The following is a 23,722-nucleotide window of genomic DNA, read 5'->3' on the forward strand; positions in this document are numbered from 1 at the left end:
GCCTCGTTTTTAAGCCCAATTCCAGCATTTGACGGGGGCTCAATGGGATCGTCTAGAAGCTGTTTTGAGAGGCAATGAGGGCCATCACTTGCCTTCCCCGCATTTCCCCGATCGTGGCGCTCCAAGAAGATGCGCAGCTGAATACACTAGATGAGCTGGTGCAGCAACGACGGGATGCTCGCCGCCTAAAGCCAAGCCTTACACACACCACGTGTACACTCAGGGCATATGATTCATTGCACTCCATTCTATAGCCGCCTTCGCCAGTTCTTCCTCACTGGCGTTTTGTGCAGCTAAGCGATACCAACCCGACTGATCTACGTCGGCCATCATCTATCCGCGCGGCATCGTGGCTTCGCGACCGAATTACATAGCAAGACGCCCATATGCCGCATGGATCCATCGTTATGTACGGTGATGCAAGCATCCAGGCCTGCGAAACAACTCCGGGAGTTTACTGTCCTTGCAAGCCTGCTCTGAAGGTTTCGCGTCAAGGTTTCGCCTCTCAGAACCTCCTTCCTCCCTCTGTGCGGAGGTGCTTGCGGTTCAAGAGGCACTTGACTGTGGCCGCCGTTCCCATGCTACCCACGGCCCGCATTGTCATTCGCACCGACGCTCTTAAGTCACGTACACGCCTACTACGACGAGTCAGTCGCACCCAAGAAATCTGCCAAGACATCCATCGTCTAGCGGCACGCATCCCGCAACAAATCCGTATTGAGTGGGTCCCGGGTGACCTCCTGAGCGCACAAAGCCGCGCAGATTGTGCGATCCGCCTTTCGACCCCAACCTCTTCTTTGCCTCGAGTCCTCACTCTGGATGACACCACCCTCCTTTTAACAAGAAAGGAACACCTCCGGCGCCGCACACGTGCTCTAATCCCTCCGTGTGCAGTAACCCTCCCCGTGGCCTTACCCGTGCAGAGGATGTTGCCTTCGGAGGATACGGGTCGGGGTTGCCCTAACTCCAGCTGTGACACGCAGGTGGCCGCATTTCAAAGATTTATATCCCCGCCCCCAATGTCAAGTCTGCAAGAACAGAGACTGTAAGGCGGATATCCACCACCTGTGTTGTGGGACTGCCCGGCGCTGAGGCCGACGAGAATTCGGCACCTGGCGTAAGTGTGACTCTCACCGGACAATCCGGATTAATATATTGCATGAACACAAGGTCCATATCATCGTTCACTTCTTGATTTCATCAAATCAGCTCAAATGTTTTATTTATTTAAGCATCTTACTCATCTCTCCCTTCATAGTTTTTATGCCCTGAGGCAATAAACATCGCTTCAACAAAAAAGAAGCCCGTCTGATTATTCCATGCTTTTCTTGATCTTCAACTTGGGATCTCTTTCGCCCCAGCATATTAGATGAATGCTAGGAAATTGACCTTCATACAATAAGGTATACTGCTGTTGAGGCCCAGTGCCATTACAATCAGAATTTTCAAGTTTCAGTCAAGAAACCCCTTAAGAGGCTGCATGCTTACCCGCGCGGAGCGAAGATGTTTACTCTTGATTACGATTGCCCAGTGTGAGCTCTTATTCAGCTGACCCTACTTGACGCACTAGCAGTCACCCACGCTGTGCGACTTCGAAAGCTTGGTGAATCCTACCTACTCTCTGATAGGCATACTTCTCGCGCAACGAAAAGCAGCGTGTTGTAACTCCTCCCTCGTAATAGGACTTTGATATTTACAGGGAGAACTCTGCATTAGCTTAAGCTAGACAGTTGTTTCGCAATTAAATTTTTAATGCAATTTACTTCTATCTTTCGACAAGACTGCATACAAAGCACTACCGCGTCCTACTCTTCAGCGCTTTAACAAAGGCAAAGAATTTCGTGCTTAAACGCTATCCTTGTGAACACCACTGAGGAGAGGCGATGGATGCGTGGAGGGAACACTTCAAGAGCATATAGCGTTGAACAATGTAGAAAGAATCTATGTAACCGATTGGTGGGAAATACTAAGCTATAGTTGGCGGCACTAGTGATGAGCAGACTGTAGGAAATTTGATAGAAAAAAAAGAGCACGGAAAAACTTGGGGAGCCCCTGGATCTCTGCTCAAGCTCGTGTGGAGAACTGAAAATCACTATACACGCTCTAAGGCCACCTTGCAAATTTCTCTTTAAATAAGCAGATTCCCTCAAATAAAGCAGATTCTCTATCGGCACTCGTGAGTTCTGCAAGGAATATATATTACACGCCGACGATAATATACCGAGACAGGTAGAGCCAGTGGAGTCGCTTACTTTGTCTTTCGTATCAGCGTTATAATAGAACATTCCCGGAAAGCATCAAATTTTATTAGCTGTCAGTTCATAGAGCGCACCCCTAATGCTAAGGATGGTTAGGATGGTTAGTGTACTGACTGGAAACCCTGGAAACAGAGCATATTATCGTAGTGGTTTAAATCCAGCCGTGTGAACGCCTTCAGGTATTCCAGCTGAAAGGCGCCAAGAAACGGCATCACCGCCTACATAGCACGCCCAATACATACTGCTCGCCCGACAACATGGTGAAGACCAGAAGAGGACAGACCACTGTCCTACAACCTGCGCGGATGGGATATTCTCGTAGAGTAGAAGTGACAGCGGCCAAGAGATTCTGGAATCTCCATCGATAAACTTCGCAACGAACTCCTCTCGCAAGAAGCAGCACTTATTCTCGCCTAAGGCCGAAAGTCACGCATGTCATAACTTTCCTTTGAACGTATCTCAAACAATAAATGTCGAAAATTCCCTCAGAGTAAAATAATCATTCAAAATAACCTCGTTCCATACTCAAAACCAATGTCTTTTTCGTCTTTTACGAGCCGTTTGGAGAGCGCGGGTTTTAGTGAGAAAGCACTAAACGCCCAGACAAGAATTTTGGTGAAACGCGGAGTAACACAGGAAACCTCGGGACACACTCCCACGGCCGTAGCGCCAGCTGTGCGAATAGGAGAATGAACTTGAGACTGACTTTGGTCAAATCTAGCCCAGCAACAGCCCACAACGACGTAGAGTAAATATCGCCGTCACTCGGTCTCGAACCCACCGCGGCGCGAACAGGTCAGCTGTGCTGGCCACTGCAGGAAAGCAAATGTTATCGCTGTACATTCCACATCGTCTCCTTCATCAACTTTCAATTGCGGCCCGATCAGATCAGCTAAACCTTTATCACAGCTTAACCTCAGTTTAATATCGTTGCCAAACGTACCGACGATTCAGCAAAGCAAAACCATCAGCCAACCAAGCTAAACACATGCTTTCTAACGACTACTGGGTTTAAATAATAAAAACCTAACACTTTTTTCCCGTTCTTGGAGGAAATCGCGCGCCTGTATAGGTGCAAATGAGAAGGAAGCAATGGATGTAGACAGGAGAATGTGTGGTTAGGAGCGTGGAAAGAAAAGGAAAAAGAGAGCTGGATTAGGCCGATCGAAACGAGTAGCCGCGGAACGGTGGGCTCCTGCTGCTTCAGTCGCTATCTCAGGCCAAGCTTTGCACCATCCTGGTGTGCGCAACTACATCGTTTCCCGTAAAACTATCTACATATGCGCTGTTGCCATGTGCGTTGACTTCGTTCATTGGGAGCTCTGGGGGGCTGTTGTCAGGCTGTTATTGGGGGCTGTTGAATTTAACTGTTCAGATTGCATTATAAGCGAATTATCATTTCCTTTCAGCCTTCTCTGTTCCCAAACTCTTGTTTGAGAAAAGTAAAACTCAATTCTAATATCGTTCCCTTTGTTGTCCATAACATAGCATAAAGAAGCAGAACGTGGGTATACTAACAGAAATCCTCGAAGTATGCTTGAGTTCGTGGTTTTACGCGAAATCGCAGAATACTTGTTACCTTATTCATGCAGGCGTGGCCTGAGAGGGGGACACTTTCCGCAAAGCAAACAGACGTCCATGATTACGTAACGTTGTTCCGTATGTGTGTATATATGGCCCCCGCTTAGCCCATCAAATAAACCAGAATGTTGTTTCTGAACATAGGACGCACAAACGTGACATGTAACTACCACAAAACAGGTTAATACCTGCAGGGAACAATTTGATGGTGGCTGGAATTCAGAGGGCACGTTATTCCTCATTGTTTTTAGGACTAGCCATTGATAAAAAATGCTCGATTATCCCAGAGGTTGTCGCACCAAAAGGAGAGTATACTGGCCGCAGTTATTGGGACGCGCTCAACGAAACCGAGAAGCGCAGCTAGCTCACACTTTGTCAGCCTGGGCGAGAGTTGACTATTCGTACCAGAAATTAACCACATCGCGAAGGCTACGCTTTGAGTCACGGCACTTTCCAGATTAGCACCGCATTCCTGAGCAGCTTCATGGCTGCCACCTCTCACTGAACTGGCAAAATTCCTATGTCATAGACCTTCAGTTAAAAAACCGGAACAACTCGTCGCAAAATAAGAAGCGAAAGAATCGTGAGCTGTCCAGATTGCATTTCCATCAAATTTCGAGCTATTCAGAAAATTAGCATAAGTGAATATCCTTGCATGTCCTGAAAAATTAAAAATAAAAGTCCTCGCTCGTGTGTCGAATGTAATAATAGCTAATAGCACAGGAAGAGACAATAGCACATTCCGGCAGCGTCGACGACATCTGTGTGAAGTTCCCACCTGACAAGAGTTGCAACAAAATTTGAAATGTGAATAAAAACTTAACAAAAGCACTCGGACATCAAAAGGCCGACGTGCAGAAGACAGCTTCCCGAAAAGCTATGTGCAAAAATGCCTTCCGAAGAAATATCTATCAAAAACTGAGGCTTGCGAAACTATTATTGCTCGCTTTCCTCGTGAAGAGCAACCTAATCTGAAGCCGCACTGGGGGAATGTGATAATAGCCACGTGCCGAAGCAATTATACATGTCTTAACAGCTGGGCAGTGCGCCGTTAGAGGCATGACAACTCGGCGCGATCTATCTGTCTGGCACAATTTGCATTATTACTACTCCGACATTAACAGACCGGCGTGCACAATGAGCTGAAAAGCAACGCAAAAAATTGCATAAAATAGATCGCCGCAGTGAAAGATTAACCTTACGCAGTTCCTTCCCAATATGAGTGTTTCAGTGCAATTCGAGCAAAGAGCCTCGCGCCAGCTGCAGCCAAAGCGAAGAAGTTCTAATAAGCTTTAACTGAGAACTGAAAACAAATCAAAAGATTCGAAGTCGAATAACTTGCTCTGTGCACACAACAGAAATGCAAAAACGTTCATAAAATACATTGCCCAATCAAAGATGTATCTACCATATACCGTCAGTCGCCTTTGTGTTCACATCGGTCGCTGTTAACGTAGAGTGGAAATATTACTTTGAAATTGGTATAGCAAAAACGAGCAATTATTTTTCAGCCTAATAGAAACGAGCTTCTATGCTTGTTTTCTCTTTTCAGGAAATTACCAGTTTGCACTTGATAACAGCGTTGTGAATTCAGGTTCAAAAGTGTGGGCTACGTGAAAGACGTAAACGCAGAATTTGCACACAAGAAAAGACACCATATAACTTTATAAATCGACTTTCCCTGCAAACATGCAAACAAAGGAGGTATAAGCTGTTTCCCTCAAGGCACCCGTGACTGCTGCCAGGATTATGCATTTCATGAGGAGGAATATACCGCGAAAGATGAAGCCTTAGGGAATGCATACATTTGCGTATTGCGTAACGATAGAGCATCCTCGGGGAGCACCAAAATATATTAGTCTTGAGTGCATAGTGCGTGCCACTGATGCCATCTTGGCCAGATTAGGATGTTATGCCACTGGAAGATTGTGTACCTTGATGGTTGTACTGAATGGCAACACTGAAGACTCAAGAAAATATTGGAGTATTTAAAAAGACCGCTGTTTGAATGCTTGAGGGCCTCCAGTTGAAAATCACTGAAAAATAGACGACGTCACCACCTGCATAGCACGTCCAAGTTATGCCGCTCGCCCGGCAATGTAGTGAAGACAAGCCGAGCACAGATCCCTGTCGAACAAGCTGTGCGAATGTGAGCTTCGAGTAGAGTTGAAGCTAACGGTGATAATGATTCCGAAATCCCCATCGGCTAACTTATCGAGGAACACCTCTCGCAAGGAGCAGAATCCTGTTCTCGCCTAAGGCCGAAAGTCATGCATGTCATCAGACCACTACCTTCTATCACAAATTAAAAAAAAAATCATGTAGGATATTCCTTGGGGAGAAAAATAACCCTTCTGAAGGAACCAAGGTCTAGGCTTTTAATAAAAAAAAATGAACCTGTGCAGTCTCGCCTCAGAGCCTTTAGGAAAAGGCAGATTTTAGTGGGCAAGCCCTACTTAACGCGGCCCCTACCAAGAATGTTGTGAGAAACGAGGAGCACACGTGTAACATCAGGATAACTCCCATGAGCGTCGCGCCAGCTGTAGCCAAAGAGAGAAACTCTAGTAAGCTCAGAGGAGTGACGCGCCAGCTGCAGCCAAATAGAGGAAACTAATAAGCTCCGAGGAGCCTCGAGGCAGCAGCAGGCAAAGGTAAGAAACTAGTAACCTTCGAGGAGTGTCATGCCAGCTGCAGCCAAAAGGAGGAAACTTGTAAGATCAGCGGACGTCGCGCCAGCTGCAGTCATAGGAAGGGAACTGTCGTAAGCTAAGGGGAACGTCGCGCCATCTGCAGCCAAAGGAAGGCAAGTCTAGTAAGCTCAGAATTGCCGAGCCAGCTGTAGTCAAAAGTAAGAACTCTAATGAGCTCAAAGGAACGTCGTGCCAGCTGCAGCCAAAGGGAGGAGCCTCTAGCAAGCTCAGATGAGTGCGGCGTGAGCTGCAGACAAAGCGACGCAACTAGTAAGCTGAGCGGAGCGTCTCAGCAGCTGCAGCTAAAGGGAGGAGACTGTAGTAAGCTCTGAGGAGCGTAGCGCCATCTGTAGCCAAAGGGAAGAAACTAGTACGCCCAGAGCTGCGTAGCAATAGCAGCAGCCAAAAGGAGAAAGTTCTAGTAATCTTAGAGGAGCGTCACGCCAGCTGTAGCAATGGAAGGAAACCAGTAAGCTCAAAGGACGTCGCGCCAGCTTCAGGCATAGGAAGCAAACTGTCGTAAGCTCGGAGGAGCTTCGTGCCAGCTGTAGCCAAAGGGATGCGAGGCTCCAGAGGAGCCTCGCATCAGCAGCAGCCAAAAGGAAGAAATCTAGTAAGCTTAGCATCGCACCAGCTGCAGCCAAAGGTAGCATGATGCCAGCAGCAGATAAAGAAGGAAAATCTAGTAAGCTCAGAGGAGCATGGTGCCCACAGATGCCACAAAGAGGTAGCAAGAAAGCACACAGGAGCGTAGTGGCAGCTGCAGCCAAAGGGAGAGACTCTGGTAAGCTAAGAGGAGCGGCGCGCCAGCTGCAGTCAAAGGGAAGAAACTAGTAAGCCCGAAGGAGCAGTGGGCCAGCAGCAGCCAAAAGCAGAAACTCTGTTAAACTTAAAGGAGCGTCACAACAGCTGTAGCAAGGAGGGGAGCAAGTAAAATCAAAGGACGTCGGGCCAGGGGCAGTCATAGGAAGGGAACTGTCGTAAGCTCAGAGCAGCGTCGCGCCAGCGGCAGCCAAAGGAAAGAATATCTAGCAAGCTGAGAGGACTGCGGCGTGAGCAGCTGCCAAAGGGAGGAAACTAGTAAGCTGAATGGAGCGTCTCAGCTGCTGCAGAAATAGGAAGGGAACTGTCGTAAGCTCAGAGCAGCGTCGCGCCAGCGGCAGCCAAAGGAAAGAATATCTAGCAAGCTGAGAGGACTGCGGCGTGAGCAGCTGCCAAAGGGAGGAAACTAGTAAGCTGAATGGAGCGTCTCAGCTGCTGCAGAAATAGGAAGGAAACTGTCGTAAGCTCAGAGCAGCGTCGCGCCAGCGGCAGCCAAAGGAAAGAATATCTAGCAAGCTGAGAGGACTGCGGCGTGAGCAGCTGCCAAAGGGAGGAAACTAGTAAGCTGAATGGAGCGTCTCAGCTGCTGCAGAAATAGGAAGGAAACTGTCGTAAGCTCAGAGCAGCGTCGCGCCAGCGGCAGCCAAAGGAAAGAATATCTAGCAAGCTGAGAGGACTGCGGCGTGAGCAGCTGCCAAAGGGAGGAAACTAGTAAGCTGAATGGAGCGTCTCAGCTGCTGCAGAAATAGGAAGGGAACTGTCGTAAGCTCAGAGCAGCGTCGCGCCAGCGGCAGCCAAAGGAAAGAATATCTAGCAAGCTGAGAGGACTGCGGCGTGAGCAGCTGCCAAAGGGAGGAAACTAGTAAGCTGAATGGAGCGTCTCAGCTGCTGCAGAAATAGGAAGGAAACTGTCGTAAGCTCAGAGCAGCGTCGCGCCAGCGGCAGCCAAAGGAAAGAATATCTAGCAAGCTGAGAGGACTGCGGCGTGAGCAGCTGCCAAAGGGAGGAAACTAGTAAGCTGAATGGAGCGTCTCAGCTGCTGCAGAAATAGGAAGGAAACTGTCGTAAGCTCAGAGCAGCGTCGCGCCAGCGGCAGCCAAAGGAAAGAATATCTAGCAAGCTGAGAGGACTGCGGCGTGAGCAGCTGCCAAAGGGAGGAAACTAGTAAGCTGAATGGAGCGTCTCAGCTGCTGCAGAAATAGGAAGGAAACTGTCGTAAGCTCAGAGCAGCGTCGCGCCAGCGGCAGCCAAAGGAAAGAATATCTAGCAAGCTGAGAGGACTGCGGCGTGAGCAGCTGCCAAAGGGAGGAAACTAGTAAGCTGAATGGAGCGTCTCAGCTGCTGCAGAAATAGGAAGGAAACTGTCGTAAGCTCAGAGCAGCGTCGCGCCAGCGGCAGCCAAAGGAAAGAATATCTAGCAAGCTGAGAGGACTGCGGCGTGAGCAGCTGCCAAAGGGAGGAAACTAGTAAGCTGAATGGAGCGTCTCAGCTGCTGCAGAAATAGGAAGGGAACTGTCGTAAGCTCAGAGCAGCGTCGCGCCAGCGGCAGCCAAAGGAAAGAATATCTAGCAAGCTGAGAGGACTGCGGCGTGAGCAGCTGCCAAAGGGAGGAAACTAGTAAGCTGAATGGAGCGTCTCAGCTGCTGCAGAAATAGGAAGGAAACTGTCGTAAGCTCAGAGCAGCGTCGCGCCAGCGGCAGCCAAAGGAAAGAATATCTAGCAAGCTGAGAGGACTGCGGCGTGAGCAGCTGCCAAAGGGAGGAAACTAGTAAGCTGAATGGAGCGTCTCAGCTGCTGCAGAAATAGGAAGGAAACTGTCGTAAGCTCAGAGCAGCGTCGCGCCAGCGGCAGCCAAAGGAAAGAATATCTAGCAAGCTGAGAGGACTGCGGCGTGAGCAGCTGCCAAAGGGAGGAAACTAGTAAGCTGAATGGAGCGTCTCAGCTGCTGCAGAAATAGGAAGGAAACTGTCGTAAGCTCAGAGCAGCGTCGCGCCAGCGGCAGCCAAAGGAAAGAATATCTAGCAAGCTGAGAGGACTGCGGCGTGAGCAGCTGCCAAAGGGAGGAAACTAGTAAGCTGAATGGAGCGTCTCAGCTGCTGCAGAAATAGGAAGGGAACTGTCGTAAGCTCAGAGCAGCGTCGCGCCAGCGGCAGCCAAAGGAAAGAATATCTAGCAAGCTGAGAGGACTGCGGCGTGAGCAGCTGCCAAAGGGAGGAAACTAGTAAGCTGAATGGAGCGTCTCAGCTGCTGCAGAAATAGGAAGGAAACTGTCGTAAGCTCAGAGCAGCGTCGCGCCAGCGGCAGCCAAAGGAAAGAATATCTAGCAAGCTGAGAGGACTGCGGCGTGAGCAGCTGCCAAAGGGAGGAAACTAGTAAGCTGAATGGAGCGTCTCAGCTGCTGCAGAAATAGGAAGGGAACTGTCGTAAGCTCAGAGCAGCGTCGCGCCAGCGGCAGCCAAAGGAAAGAATATCTAGCAAGCTGAGAGGACTGCGGCGTGAGCAGCTGCCAAAGGGAGGAAACTAGTAAGCTGAATGGAGCGTCTCAGCTGCTGCAGAAATAGGAAGGAAACTGTCGTAAGCTCAGAGCAGCGTCGCGCCAGCGGCAGCCAAAGGAAAGAATATCTAGCAAGCTGAGAGGACTGCGGCGTGAGCAGCTGCCAAAGGGAGGAAACTAGTAAGCTGAATGGAGCGTCTCAGCTGCTGCAGAAATAGGAAGGGAACTGTCGTAAGCTCAGAGCAGCGTCGCGCCAGCGGCAGCCAAAGGAAAGAATATCTAGCAAGCTGAGAGGACTGCGGCGTGAGCAGCTGCCAAAGGGAGGAAACTAGTAAGCTGAATGGAGCGTCTCAGCTGCTACAGAAATAGGAAGGAAACTGTCGTAAGCTCAGAGCAGCGTCGCGCCAGCGGCAGCCAAAGGAAAGAATATCTAGCAAGCTGAGAGGACTGCGGCGTGAGCAGCTGCCAAAGGGAGGAAACTAGTAAGCTGAATGGAGCGTCTCAGCTGCTGCAGAAATAGGAAGGAAACTGTCGTAAGCTCAGAGCAGCGTCGCGCCAGCGGCAGCCAAAGGAAAGAATATCTAGCAAGCTGAGAGGACTGCGGCGTGAGCAGCTGCCAAAGGGAGGAAACTAGTAAGCTGAATGGAGCGTCTCAGCTGCTGCAGAAATAGGAAGGGAACTGTCGTAAGCTCAGAGCAGCGTCGCGCCAGCGGCAGCCAAAGGAAAGAATATCTAGCAAGCTGAGAGGACTGCGGCGTGAGCAGCTGCCAAAGGGAGGAAACTAGTAAGCTGAATGGAGCGTCTCAGCTGCTGCAGAAATAGGAAGGAAACTGTCGTAAGCTCAGAGGAGCGTCGCGCCAGCGGCAGCCAAAGGAAAGAATATCTAGCAAGCTGAGAGGACTGCGGCGTGAGCAGCTGCCAAAGGGAGGAAACTAGTAAGCTGAATGGAGCGTCTCAGCTGCTACAGAAATAGGAAGGAAACTGTCGTAAGCTCAGAGCAGCGTCGCGCCAGCGGCAGCCAAAGGAAAGAATATCTAGCAAGCTGAGAGGACTGCGGCGTGAGCAGCTGCCAAAGGGAGGAAACTAGTAAGCTGAATGGAGCGTCTCAGCTGCTGCAGAAATAGGAAGGAAACTGTCGTAAGCTCAGAGCAGCGTCGCGCCAGCGGCAGCCAAAGGAAAGAATATCTAGCAAGCTGAGAGGACTGCGGCGTGAGCAGCTGCCAAAGGGAGGAAACTAGTAAGCTGAATGGAGCGTCTCAGCTGCTGCAGAAATAGGAAGGGAACTGTCGTAAGCTCAGAGCAGCGTCGCGCCAGCGGCAGCCAAAGGAAAGAATATCTAGCAAGCTGAGAGGACTGCGGCGTGAGCAGCTGCCAAAGGGAGGAAACTAGTAAGCTGAATGGAGCGTCTCAGCTGCTGCAGAAATAGGAAGGAAACTGTCGTAAGCTCAGAGGAGCGTCGCGCCAGCGGCAGCCAAAGGAAAGAATATCTAGCAAGCTGAGAGGACTGCGGCGTGAGCAGCTGCCAAAGGGAGGAAACTAGTAAGCTGAATGGAGCGTCTCAGCTGCTGCAGAAATAGGAAGGAAACTGTCGTAAGCTCAGAGCAGCGTCGCGCCAGCGGCAGCCAAAGGAAAGAATATCTAGCAAGCTGAGAGGACTGCGGCGTGAGCAGCTGCCAAAGGGAGGAAACTAGTAAGCTGAATGGAGCGTCTCAGCTGCTGCAGAAATAGGAAGGGAACTGTCGTAAGCTCAGAGCAGCGTCGCGCCAGCGGCAGCCAAAGGAAAGAATATCTAGCAAGCTGAGAGGACTGCGGCGTGAGCAGCTGCCAAAGGGAGGAAACTAGTAAGCTGAATGGAGCGTCTCAGCTGCTGCAGAAATAGGAAGGAAACTGTCGTAAGCTCAGAGGAGCGTCGCGCCAGCGGCAGCCAAAGGAAAGAATATCTAGCAAGCTGAGAGGACTGCGGCGTGAGCAGCTGCCAAAGGGAGGAAACTAGTAAGCTGAATGGAGCGTCTCAGCTGCTGCAGAAATAGGAAGGAAACTGTCGTAAGCTCAGAGCAGCGTCGCGCCAGCGGCAGCCAAAGGAAAGAATATCTAGCAAGCTGAGAGGACTGCGGCGTGAGCAGCTGCCAAAGGGAGGAAACTAGTAAGCTGAATGGAGCGTCTCAGCTGCTGCAGAAATAGGAAGGGAACTGTCGTAAGCTCAGAGCAGCGTCGCGCCAGCGGCAGCCAAAGGAAAGAATATCTAGCAAGCTGAGAGGACTGCGGCGTGAGCAGCTGCCAAAGGGAGGAAACTAGTAAGCTGAATGGAGCGTCTCAGCTGCTGCAGAAATAGGAAGGAAACTGTCGTAAGCTCAGAGCAGCGTCGCGCCAGCGGCAGCCAAAGGAAAGAATATCTAGCAAGCTGAGAGGACTGCGGCGTGAGCAGCTGCCAAAGGGAGGAAACTAGTAAGCTGAATGGAGCGTCTCAGCTGCTGCAGAAATAGGAAGGGAACTGTCGTAAGCTCAGAGCAGCGTCGCGCCAGCGGCAGCCAAAGGAAAGAATATCTAGCAAGCTGAGAGGACTGCGGCGTGAGCAGCTGCCAAAGGGAGGAAACTAGTAAGCTGAATGGAGCGTCTCAGCTGCTGCAGAAATAGGAAGGGAACTGTCGTAAGCTCAGAGCAGCGTCGCGCCAGCGGCAGCCAAAGGAAAGAATATCTAGCAAGCTGAGAGGACTGCGGCGTGAGCAGCTGCCAAAGGGAGGAAACTAGTAAGCTGAATGGAGCGTCTCAGCTGCTGCAGAAATAGGAAGGGAACTGTCGTAAGCTCAGAGCAGCGTCGCGCCAGCGGCAGCCAAAGGAAATAATATCTAGCAAGCTGAGAGGACTGCGGCGTGAGCAGCTGCCAAAGGGAGGAAACTAGTAAGCTGAATGGAGCGTCTCAGCTGCTGCAGAAATAGGAAGGAAACTGTCGTAAGCTCAGAGCAGCGTCGCGCCAGCGGCAGCCAAAGGAAATAATATCTAGCAAGCTGAGAGGACTGCGGCGTGAGCAGCTGCCAAAGGGAGGAAACTAGTAAGCTGAATGGAGCGTCTCAGCTGCTGCAGAAATAGGAAGGAAACTGTCGTAAGCTCAGAGCAGCGTCGCGCCAGCGGCAGCCAAAGGAAAGAATATCTAGCAAGCTGAGAGGACTGCGGCGTGAGCAGCTGCCAAAGGGAGGAAACTAGTAAGCTGAATGGAGCGTCTCAGCTGCTGCAGAAATAGGAAGGAAACTGTCGTAAGCTCAGAGCAGCGTCGCGCCAGCGGCAGCCAAAGGAAAGAATATCTAGCAAGCTGAGAGGACTGCGGCGTGAGCAGCTGCCAAAGGGAGGAAACTAGTAAGCTGAATGGAGCGTCTCAGCTGCTGCAGAAATAGGAAGGAAACTGTCGTAAGCTCAGAGCAGCGTCGCGCCAGCGGCAGCCAAAGGAAAGAATATCTAGCAAGCTGAGAGGACTGCGGCGTGAGCAGCTGCCAAAGGGAGGAAACTAGTAAGCTGAATGGAGCGTCTCAGCTGCTGCAGAAATAGGAAGGGAACTGTCGTAAGCTCAGAGCAGCGTCGCGCCAGCGGCAGCCAAAGGAAAGAATATCTAGCAAGCTGAGAGGACTGCGGCGTGAGCAGCTGCCAAAGGGAGGAAACTAGTAAGCTGAATGGAGCGTCTCAGCTGCTGCAGAAATAGGAAGGAAACTGTCGTAAGCTCAGAGCAGCGTCGCGCCAGCGGCAGCCAAAGGAAAGAATATCTAGCAAGCTGAGAGGACTGCGGCGTGAGCAGCTGCCAAAGGGAGGAAACTAGTAAGCTGAATGGAGCGTCTCAGCTGCTGCAGAAATAGGAAGGGAAACTGTCGTAAGCTCAGAGCAGCGTCGCGCCAGCGGCAGCCAAAGGAAAGAATATCTAGCAAGCTGAGAGGACTGCGGCGTGAGCAGCTGCCAAAGGGAGGAAACTAGTAAGCTGAATGGAGCGTCTCAGCTGCTGCAGAAATAGGAAGGAAACTGTCGTAAGCTCAGAGCAGCGTCGCGCCAGCGGCAGCCAAAGGAAAGAATATCTAGCAAGCTGAGAGGACTGCGGCGTGAGCAGCTGCCAAAGGGAGGAAACTAGTAAGCTGAATGGAGCGTCTCAGCTGCTGCAGAAATAGGAAGGGAACTGTCGTAAGCTCAGAGCAGCGTCGCGCCAGCGGCAGCCAAAGGAAAGAATATCTAGCAAGCTGAGAGGACTGCGGCGTGAGCAGCTGCCAAAGGGAGGAAACTAGTAAGCTGAATGGAGCGTCTCAGCTGCTGCAGAAATAGGAAGGAAACTGTCGTAAGCTCAGAGCAGCGTCGCGCCAGCGGCAGCCAAAGGAAATAATATCTAGCAAGCTGAGAGGACTGCGGCGTGAGCAGCTGCCAAAGGGAGGAAACTAGTAAGCTGAATGGAGCGTCTCAGCTGCTGCAGAAATAGGAAGGAAACTGTCGTAAGCTCAGAGCAGCGTCGCGCCAGCGGCAGCCAAAGGAAAGAATATCTAGCAAGCTGAGAGGACTGCGGCGTGAGCAGCTGCCAAAGGGAGGAAACTAGTAAGCTGAATGGAGCGTCTCAGCTGCTGCAGAAATAGGAAGGAAACTGTCGTAAGCTCAGAGCAGCGTCGCGCCAGCGGCAGCCAAAGGAAAGAATATCTAGCAAGCTGAGAGGACTGCGGCGTGAGCAGCTGCCAAAGGGAGGAAACTAGTAAGCTGAATGGAGCGTCTCAGCTGCTGCAGAAATAGGAAGGAAACTGTCGTAAGCTCAGAGCAGCGTCGCGCCAGCGGCAGCCAAAGGAAAGAATATCTAGCAAGCTGAGAGGACTGCGGCGTGAGCAGCTGCCAAAGGGAGGAAACTAGTAAGCTGAATGGAGCGTCTCAGCTGCTGCAGAAATAGGAAGGGAACTGTCGTAAGCTCAGAGCAGCGTCGCGCCAGCGGCAGCCAAAGGAAAGAATATCTAGCAAGCTGAGAGGACTGCGGCGTGAGCAGCTGCCAAAGGGAGGAAACTAGTAAGCTGAATGGAGCGTCTCAGCTGCTGCAGAAATAGGAAGGAAACTGTCGTAAGCTCAGAGCAGCGTCGCGCCAGCGGCAGCCAAAGGAAAGAATATCTAGCAAGCTGAGAGGACTGCGGCGTGAGCAGCTGCCAAAGGGAGGAAACTAGTAAGCTGAATGGAGCGTCTCAGCTGCTGCAGAAATAGGAAGGAAACTGTCGTAAGCTCAGAGCAGCGTCGCGCCAGCGGCAGCCAAAGGAAATAATATCTAGCAAGCTGAGAGGACTGCGGCGTGAGCAGCTGCCAAAGGGAGGAAACTAGTAAGCTGAATGGAGCGTCTCAGCTGCTGCAGAAATAGGAAGGAAACTGTCGTAAGCTCAGAGCAGCGTCGCGCCAGCGGCAGCCAAAGGAAAGAATATCTAGCAAGCTGAGAGGACTGCGGCGTGAGCAGCTGCCAAAGGGAGGAAACTAGTAAGCTGAATGGAGCGTCTCAGCTGCTGCAGAAATAGGAAGGAAACTGTCGTAAGCTCAGAGCAGCGTCGCGCCAGCGGCAGCCAAAGGAAAGAATATCTAGCAAGCTGAGAGGACTGCGGCGTGAGCAGCTGCCAAAGGGAGGAAACTAGTAAGCTGAATGGAGCGTCTCAGCTGCTGCAGAAATAGGAAGGAAACTGTCGTAAGCTCAGAGCAGCGTCGCGCCAGCGGCAGCCAAAGGAAAGAATATCTAGCAAGCTGAGAGGACTGCGGCGTGAGCAGCTGCCAAAGGGAGGAAACTAGTAAGCTGAATGGAGCGTCTCAGCTGCTGCAGAAATAGGAAGGAAACTGTCGTAAGCTCAGAGGAGCGTCGCGCCAGCGGCAGCCAAAGGAAATAATATCTAGCAAGCTGAGAGGACTGCGGCGTGAGCAGCTGCCAAAGGGAGGAAACTAGTAAGCTGAATGGAGCGTCTCAGCTGCTGCAGAAATAGGAAGGAAACTGTCGTAAGCTCAGAGCAGCGTCGCGCCAGCGGCAGCCAAAGGAAAGAATATCTAGCAAGCTGAGAGGACTGCGGCGTGAGCAGCTGCCAAAGGGAGGAAACTAGTAAGCTGAATGGAGCGTCTCAGCTGCTGCAGAAATAGGAAGGAAACTGTCGTAAGCTCAGAGGAGCGTCGCGCCAGCGGCAGCCAAAGGAAAGAATATCTAGCAAGCTGAGAGGACTGCGGCGTGAGCAGCTGCCAAAGGGAGGAAACTAGTAAGCTGAATGGAGCGTCTCAGCTGCTGCAGAAATAGGAAGGAAACTGTCGTAAGCTCAGAGGAGCGTCGCGCCAGCGGCAGCCAAAGGAAATAATATCTAGCAAGCTGAGAGGACTGCGGCGTGAGCAGCTGCCAAAGGGAGGAAACTAGTAAGCTGAGTGGAGCGTCTCAGCTGCTGCAGAAATAGGAAGGAAACTGTCGTAAGCTCAGAGGAGCGTCGCGCCAGCGGCAGCCAAAGGAAAGAATATCTAGCAAGCTGAGAGGACTGCGGCGTGAGCAGCTGCCAAAGGGAGGAAACTAGTAAGCTGAATGGAGCGTCTCAGCTGCTGCAGAAATAGGAAGGAAACTGTCGTAAGCTCAGAGGAGCGTCGCGCCAGCGGCAGCCAAAGGAAAGAATATCTAGCAAGCTGAGAGGACTGCGGCGTGAGCAGCTGCCAAAGGGAGGAAACTAGTAAGCTGAATGGAGCGTCTCAGCTGCTGCAGAAATAGGAAGGAAACTGTCGTAAGCTCAGAGGAGCGTCGCGCCAGCGGCAGCCAAAGGAAATAATATCTAGCAAGCTGAGAGGACTGCGGCGTGAGCAGCTGCCAAAGGGAGGAAACTAGTAAGCTGAGTGGAGCGTCTCAGCTGCTGCAGAAATAGGAAGGAAACTGTCGTAAGCTCAGAGGAGCGTCGCGCCAGCGGCAGCCAAAGGAAAGAATATCTAGCAAGCTGAGAGGACTGCGGCGTGAGCAGCTGCCAAAGGGAGGAAACTAGTAAGCTGAATGGAGCGTCTCAGCTGCTGCAGAAATAGGAAGGAAACTGTCGTAAGCTCAGAGGAGCGTCGCGCCAGCGGCAGCCAAAGGAAAGAATATCTAGCAAGCTGAGAGGACTGCGGCGTGAGCAGCTGCCAAAGGGAGGAAACTAGTAAGCTGAATGGAGCGTCTCAGCTGCTGCAGAAATAGGAAGGAAACTGTCGTAAGCTCAGAGGAGCGTCGCGCCAGCGGCAGCCAAAGGAAAGAATATCTAGCAAGCTGAGAGGACTGCGGCGTGAGCAGCTGCCAAAGGGAGGAAACTAGTAAGCTGAATGGAGCGTCTCAGCTGCTGCAGAAATAGGAAGGGAACTGTCGTAAGCTCAGAGCAGCGTCGCGCCAGCGGCAGCCAAAGGAAATAATATCTAGCAAGCTGAGAGGACTGCGGCGTGAGCAGCTGCCAAAGGGAGGAAACTAGTAAGCTGAGTGGAGCGTCTCAGCTGCTGCAGAAATAGGAAGGAAACTGTCGTAAGCTCAGAGGAGCTTCACACCAGCTGTAGCCAAAGGGAGGAAACACATTCAGAGGAGCGTTGCGGCAGCAGCAGCCAAAACGAGGAAACTCAGAATGGAAATCGAATGAGAACATTTAGATGCCGCAAACATTCCCTGTGAGAACGTGCACTGTGACCTGAACAGATGCGCAAAAAATTGCTTAAATAACATTGTCCTATGTTAAAATGAATCTTACAAATTTCTTTTTCCTCAATGTTAGCGCATCAATGCAATTTGTAAGTCCAGTAATTTGGAGTGAGCTGGTTTTCCAGACATCATTGTAGAGCTCAGACAGACATGGGATGCTGGGTAAGATACTGATTTAAATGTTCCGTTCAGGATTGTTAGTGTGCTAACATGAGATGAGCCGCTAGTTAACCATGTTTTCTGTAGAGCGTCGCGCCAGCAGCCTAATAAGCTCAGAGGAGCTCCGCGCCAGCTGCAGCCAAAAAAGGAAACTAGTAAGCTCAGACGCGCACTGTGCCAGTTGTAGCCAAAGGGAAGAAACTAGTAAGCTGAGAGGAGCATCGCGCCAGGAGCAGACAAATAAGGAAACTAATAATCTCATAGGAGCGTCACGCGAGCAGCAGCAAAAGAAAGGCAACTAGTAAACTCAGGGGAGCGTCGAGCCAGCTGAAGCAGAGTGGAAAAAGGTGTGGAGATGCAGAGCGAGTAAGGCGGCTGCGTGCACATGCAGACGACAAATTAATTACCATAGATGATGTCTGAAGAAAGAAGTGCAGCAAACGAAAAATTATAAAGCCCATCCGGCCAAAGATTACAAAGCAAGAAAGAATGCCACGGTGAGGTGAACAGCGCAAAAGGCGCGCCAACATGAGTGCACCGGTTCAGTGGATAGAGCGAGGCCCCAAGCCGAAGCACATTGTCGCAGGCAATATAGCTTTGCTAAACGGGACGCGGAAAACATATGCAGGGCGAAAAACAGGAAAAGCGAGAAAGAAGATAGAAGCGCGATAAGAGCGAGATCTAAGAGGTGAATGATGAAGTTGCTGGGGACTTACAGTTAAATGTTGACTACCAATTGACTGCAGAGTTTCCGAATAGAGGCAACGAAGACTCAACGAGGAGCTCAGATGGCTTATCGCAAGATGAAAGCCGAGGCACAAATGCAGGAAATACTTTTCTGTCGCAACTAATGTTCATTTAACTTAACCAGGTAAATCGCGGATAAGACTGGATTTTCCATTTAGCAATAGTAGTTTTGGCCGGAATACGCGACTTTGAAACCTGCACACCAATGCCCACCAGTACATGTCACATCACGGAGCATGTCACGTGGATTTAAGGTTGGAGCAACAAGCGTCAGCCTGAGGAGGCAACGAAGGTCACGTTATGCATTCACGTACTTGCGACTTCGCCTTGCGATTTTTTCGCTCATTCCCAGCTTGAAAACTATAGGCGCCTAAGCAGCGGATCTACCTAATCTGCAGAGATTTTTCCTTTAAAAACTGAAATATGTGAGAACGCTCCTTCAACAAGTGAATTTTGTGGCATGGAGAGAATTGTGTAATTGTAGTAGATGGTGAAAAGGCTAACAGATCCTACATCACAAGCAAAGTCACTTTAAAAAAGTTCGAAATGCGAATGAGATAAAGTTGCCGTAGTGGTTTGCTTCGAAATAATTTCTACCAACAAGGTTTCTCTACCATGCACACAATCCGACACCACGCGGCCGCCTTTCGTGGTTCGCCTCCGTCGAAACGCGTCCGTTGCGTCAGACAAGAACGCCGGTTCTCAGCCTAATTAACCGTGCGTGCTAACCACTGAGCCGTCGCGGCGGATCGGCACCAAAATTAATAGTCAACCTTTCTAAAGAAGCAAGAGATTTTCCGAGCGCAGACCGGCGACGCCAAAGAAATTCGCTTGCGTTTTGGAGTAAACGACGAGGTTTATAGTGTTCATTATGCGGAGCGGAGAAAACTTGTGCCGGAAATAAGTAGTGCGACTAGCAGCAGTTACTGCTTTTCATAATATATTATGATATTAATCCCCAGTATGACATAGGAATACACTTATAAGCGCTTTTTGAGGATGGAGACACGCATAGGGCAGCTGTGTGCTGCGCAGTGCCTGTGCGAGACTCCTATTTGTTTGAAAACTTATGGAGGCCTCCGTTACGGCACATCTTTCTCTCCTTGTCACACCTCCTTCATAACTTTCTTCACAGCGTGACTGAGGTGTGCACGAGAAGCGAGACAATTCCTTCCCACTATATTTTTTTTTTGAACGGCAGTCCCCTGCCTTAAAAGGGGCTATACCACTTCCGACCCATGTCACGAGTCTGTTCTGTGCGCGAGTTGTAATCTGAACGACAGCTTGGATTTACAAATTGTGTTAACTGCGTTCTCCTGCGTTATCGTTGGCACCAAATTCCACGATCTATCATTTAGCCTTAAACCTGTAACCAAACGTTAATATTTAGCGCTACCAAGGATTCCCGCTGGTTAACTCAACTACCTGCCGGTAGGCTGCAATTTCTAAGATAAAACTTTGGGACGACAAACAATGACACTCGATACTTGAAATTTTCTCATTAAGATGACAGGAGAATGGCTAGCAAGCTTGGACACTGACTTGTTTGAGAAACACTTGTTTGAGAAAGAAACGCAGCACTGCATTTTTATGAACTGTAGGTAGTAACTTAAAATGGCTCGAGTGCGTTGTTTGTAAATACTCCACATGAATATTATGCGTGGTTCCCAAACGCTTACTAAATAAAGCAGTGGAACTTGATGTTCATCTGGAAATTTTGACACCGTGTCACTTCCTGTGTATATTGCTAAAATAAGGCTCACCTGTAGTTGAGGTAGATAGTTCGGTAATATCTATAAAAACAATGGAAACAGTCAATGTTGACTAAATTAACGAGCTGCGCAATTAATAGAACGCACGCTATCTCGTCGTTCAGGATGTAATTCTCTTAAGAAAATTACAGGGTGTTTCATCTGAGACTTTACACAGTTTTAAAAATAGACATTGAGTTAGAACAGCGCTTTTTTTGAATATAGCATTGCCACTGCCGTAGTACATCAGAACTCTTATGAAGTACCAGGCTGGTTAACTGATATGAAATAATTCTCTTTCTAAATATTACAGTTTGGCTTCTTTATTCAGAGGTGTGCAGCCCACCCAAGTAATATCCTTATCAGTCTTACCCAAGTATTGCCTGCATCGCGTCAAAATACATGCGCTTTAGAGAAGCTTGCAGGCAAAGCAACCTCTCCAGTGCACGCAACTCGTCGTAATAGCAAAAATTTGTTGAGCTTCAGTGCCGAGGGCTTTTTACAAATTTTTTATGTGACCGCTATATTCCATAGATCAAAAAAGGCTTATTTGCTTTATGTGTATTAAGAATGTAAGACCATGTGCAGTTCGGTATTCATTTGTTTATAAAAAGGTAATTACGTACGTGTTTGAACGCCTTACGTGTATCAATGCCCAGAAATAAATTCAGAAAAGCGCGGGCTGACCCCACTTCGGAGGTGGCACGTGAAATCTTATGCATTTCTGATGACCATTTGTGGTGTTCTTAAATCTTGTGTATGGGTGCTTTGGAATATCAAATTGTCGTAATGAAAAAAAAATGCAACTCAAGCTGGGCGTACAACTTCCTACAGGTCATACTTCATGCCCGACCTGGTGAGATGTGGAGTAACTACCTTCCTTGTATAAATCGGACGCAATGTTTGCAAGAATTCAGACTAAACGAGGAACCCGGAACCTCAGATGTGAAGGAATAGGAATTTTAAGGTGGATAGAGAATTATTCATCCTTATGTTTTGGATGAGGTCCACGCGATGTTTTTGAACATTCAAAGTCATCTACCATGTGGCGGCAGCCGTGAAGACGACAAGCGCTTGTCTCGGGTTCCGTCAATTGTTAAGAGGGCACTGATTAGATTCAAAATGCTTATTAAATTAAATTTGTTATTGGGGAAGACAAATAGCGCAGTATCTTCCTCACATCTCAGCGGACACATGAACCACGCCATAAAGGAAGGAATAAAGTAGAGAGTGAAAGAACAAAGGAAGAAACAGGTGCCGTGGTGGAGGGCTTCGGAATAATTTGGACCACCTGGGGGACATCGCAACCCAACATTTGAACCGGCCGTAATCCCATCTAAGCAATGACTACAAGCACTACACTGTTATGCCTAAATAATGCTAATGGGTCTCTCAATTTCGAGGATTTCTGAACGTGCCGTCTAGATACAGTTGAGTAAGCCTGAACATACAGTTCATAAGAAACTCGCCTAATCAAGAGATAAGAAACTCAATACAGATCATTCATGTGTTGGTTCCAGACATTACACTTTATTCCACTATAGAAATGATGCACAGTTCATGGAGGGTTAGCGCACCAAAGTGACTCAGGCTGTGGAGGACGCCGTAGTGGAGGGCTCCGTAAACTACGACTACCAGCCGAGCGGCATAACATCTGGGAGACTGCGGCAGCTCCACTATAGAAAGACCACTAGGCGACAATATGCGTGTTTTCGAGGTGCGACATTCATTCTCAGCTTCAGCGTAGTCACGAAGTCTCAAATATGGCTTCTTGAGTTATATTACGCGGCATCTTGTAAATTACCGTAAGTCAAATACATCAGTGTTGTATCTAAATTCGCAAAATCGGCGCTACGAGTGCCGGATGGGCTCTACAGTAAAATGCACTTAGGGCTGACGAACGCTTCATGACTCATGTTGCGAAAAAGTGGAAGCATGGCGGCAGTGCTTGCTGTTGCACCTCCAACTCCCGTTGTTGATCTTCCCCTCAAAGTATGCTCGTCCCAAATAAGGCCTGATTTATTGAACGAAAGCATTAAGAGAACAAAAGCATTCCCAGTCGCTGCTAGTGTATCCTTACATGACATCTGTATTCTCATTTCTAACCTTAAGCAGTGGCCGTACGAGATATAAAACGTTTTATGACGTACTTAGCCTAATCAGACTGCTTGCATTTCAAAATTAGTATTCACTTCCGCTGGACAAAGACCTGCTGCCTCAATAGTGCCTGGCGCACGCGCTTGTTACTTTCGGCGAAGTGAGTTCTCCCAAGGACACCGCTTCTCCGCACGCGAGTCGCACTCATCGTTCGTGTACATCCCAGGGTTAAAGCAGTTCCAAAAGCTTTTAGCCTTGGAACCTTCCCAGGATGATTTCTGCTACTATTACTATTCAGCACTACTCAGTATTACCATTCAGTAAGCGTCGTAAATAAGTGGATATTTTCGCCTTGCGGATGTGTTAGGAACAATTGCTTTGGAATCATTGTAAACTGCAACTCTACTGCGACTTCCTTCATAAGTGCTTTGATATCTCCCTCAGGGTGACGAGTTTGCATTTGCTAATTTCCGCAAAATGTCTCATGTTTCCCTCCACCACAGTAGCGACGTGTACTGGCTATTAGTAGGCGAGAGACTTGTTTTCTGTCGCGTGTAGAACTCTGCATCTGTGTTCCTGGCTGAACGCAGGATTCCGGTTTTCACAGCCAAAAATGTGAACCTTGGTTCAGACAATGTAGCCCTGCATTCTATTGTTGACTGTACGGCGCCAGTCGGAAGACCATAATTACGTGATAAATTAGTTTACTTAAACTTACGCAACGTACTTTCGCAATGAGTCTAATTCCAGCGAAACCCCCTCTACATTTAAGGTAGAGGGGGAAGAGGAAGCGCGAGAGGAAAGAGGGTGGAGATTGCTGGTTCCTCACTGGCTTTGCAGGTTATTAGTGGAGAAGTGCGCAAGTGGACGATGGCTGCCACAGGAAGGACCAAGAGGTTGGCTGCTATGCAGTGGGTGGGCCATGTCAAGGGCAGGGCAATGGGCAACCAGGGGTGTTTCCACGGAAGAACGCCGGCCTATATGGCTTAAGCGAAGCATTCCCTGAAGGGTTTGAAATGCGAGCTTGGTGCCGAACTTTCTGTCGGCCACCCCTTTTTTTTGCTTCGCAGGCTATTTCGATACAGGTTATTTTCTGTTCTCGCTATGCCGTTTTTAGCAAACGGCAGAATGCTTCATGTCACTGCTTAGTTCAAGTCGTACAGGAATAAGCATGAGCACATGCGTCCCAGTACAGCATGCGGGACCTTCCCCGCCTACCTAGCTGTTTAATCGCTGTTCAGTTCGTATTGACTTTGCACAGACCAACACTTCTTTCCGTCCTAGTACCAACAACACTGGTCACAAGCGAAATCATGCTTATCAATATAGCTCGTAGGTATTACCCTCTTTCTTTAAAGTGCTGTGATGATAATAATATACGGCATTCAAAGCGCTGGAGCAATGGAACTACGGAATTTTCACTACATAAAGAAAACCGTACCTTTAGTTTCCGATGTTATTGGGCCTGCAAA

General features: G+C 49.5%; 1 protein-coding gene across 1 annotated transcript in view; it reads right to left on the reverse strand.

Moving 5' to 3' along the window:
* Positions 1-23,722, reverse strand: part of LOC144108211 (uncharacterized) — an 82,705-nt gene that overhangs the window by 54,447 nt on the left and 4,536 nt on the right. Inside the window, exons 3-4 of the mRNA XM_077641490.1 lie at positions 23,692-23,715; positions 20,166-20,195 (exon numbers count right to left, since the gene is read on the reverse strand). Coding sequence (XP_077497616.1) covers positions 20,166-20,195; positions 23,692-23,715 — 54 coding nt within the window. The remainder of the gene's footprint in view (positions 1-20,165; positions 20,196-23,691; positions 23,716-23,722) is intronic.

Source organism: Amblyomma americanum, chromosome 10 (assembly GCF_052857255.1).
Source record: "Amblyomma americanum isolate KBUSLIRL-KWMA chromosome 10, ASM5285725v1, whole genome shotgun sequence".
NCBI lineage: Eukaryota > Metazoa > Arthropoda > Arachnida > Ixodida > Ixodidae > Amblyomma > Amblyomma americanum.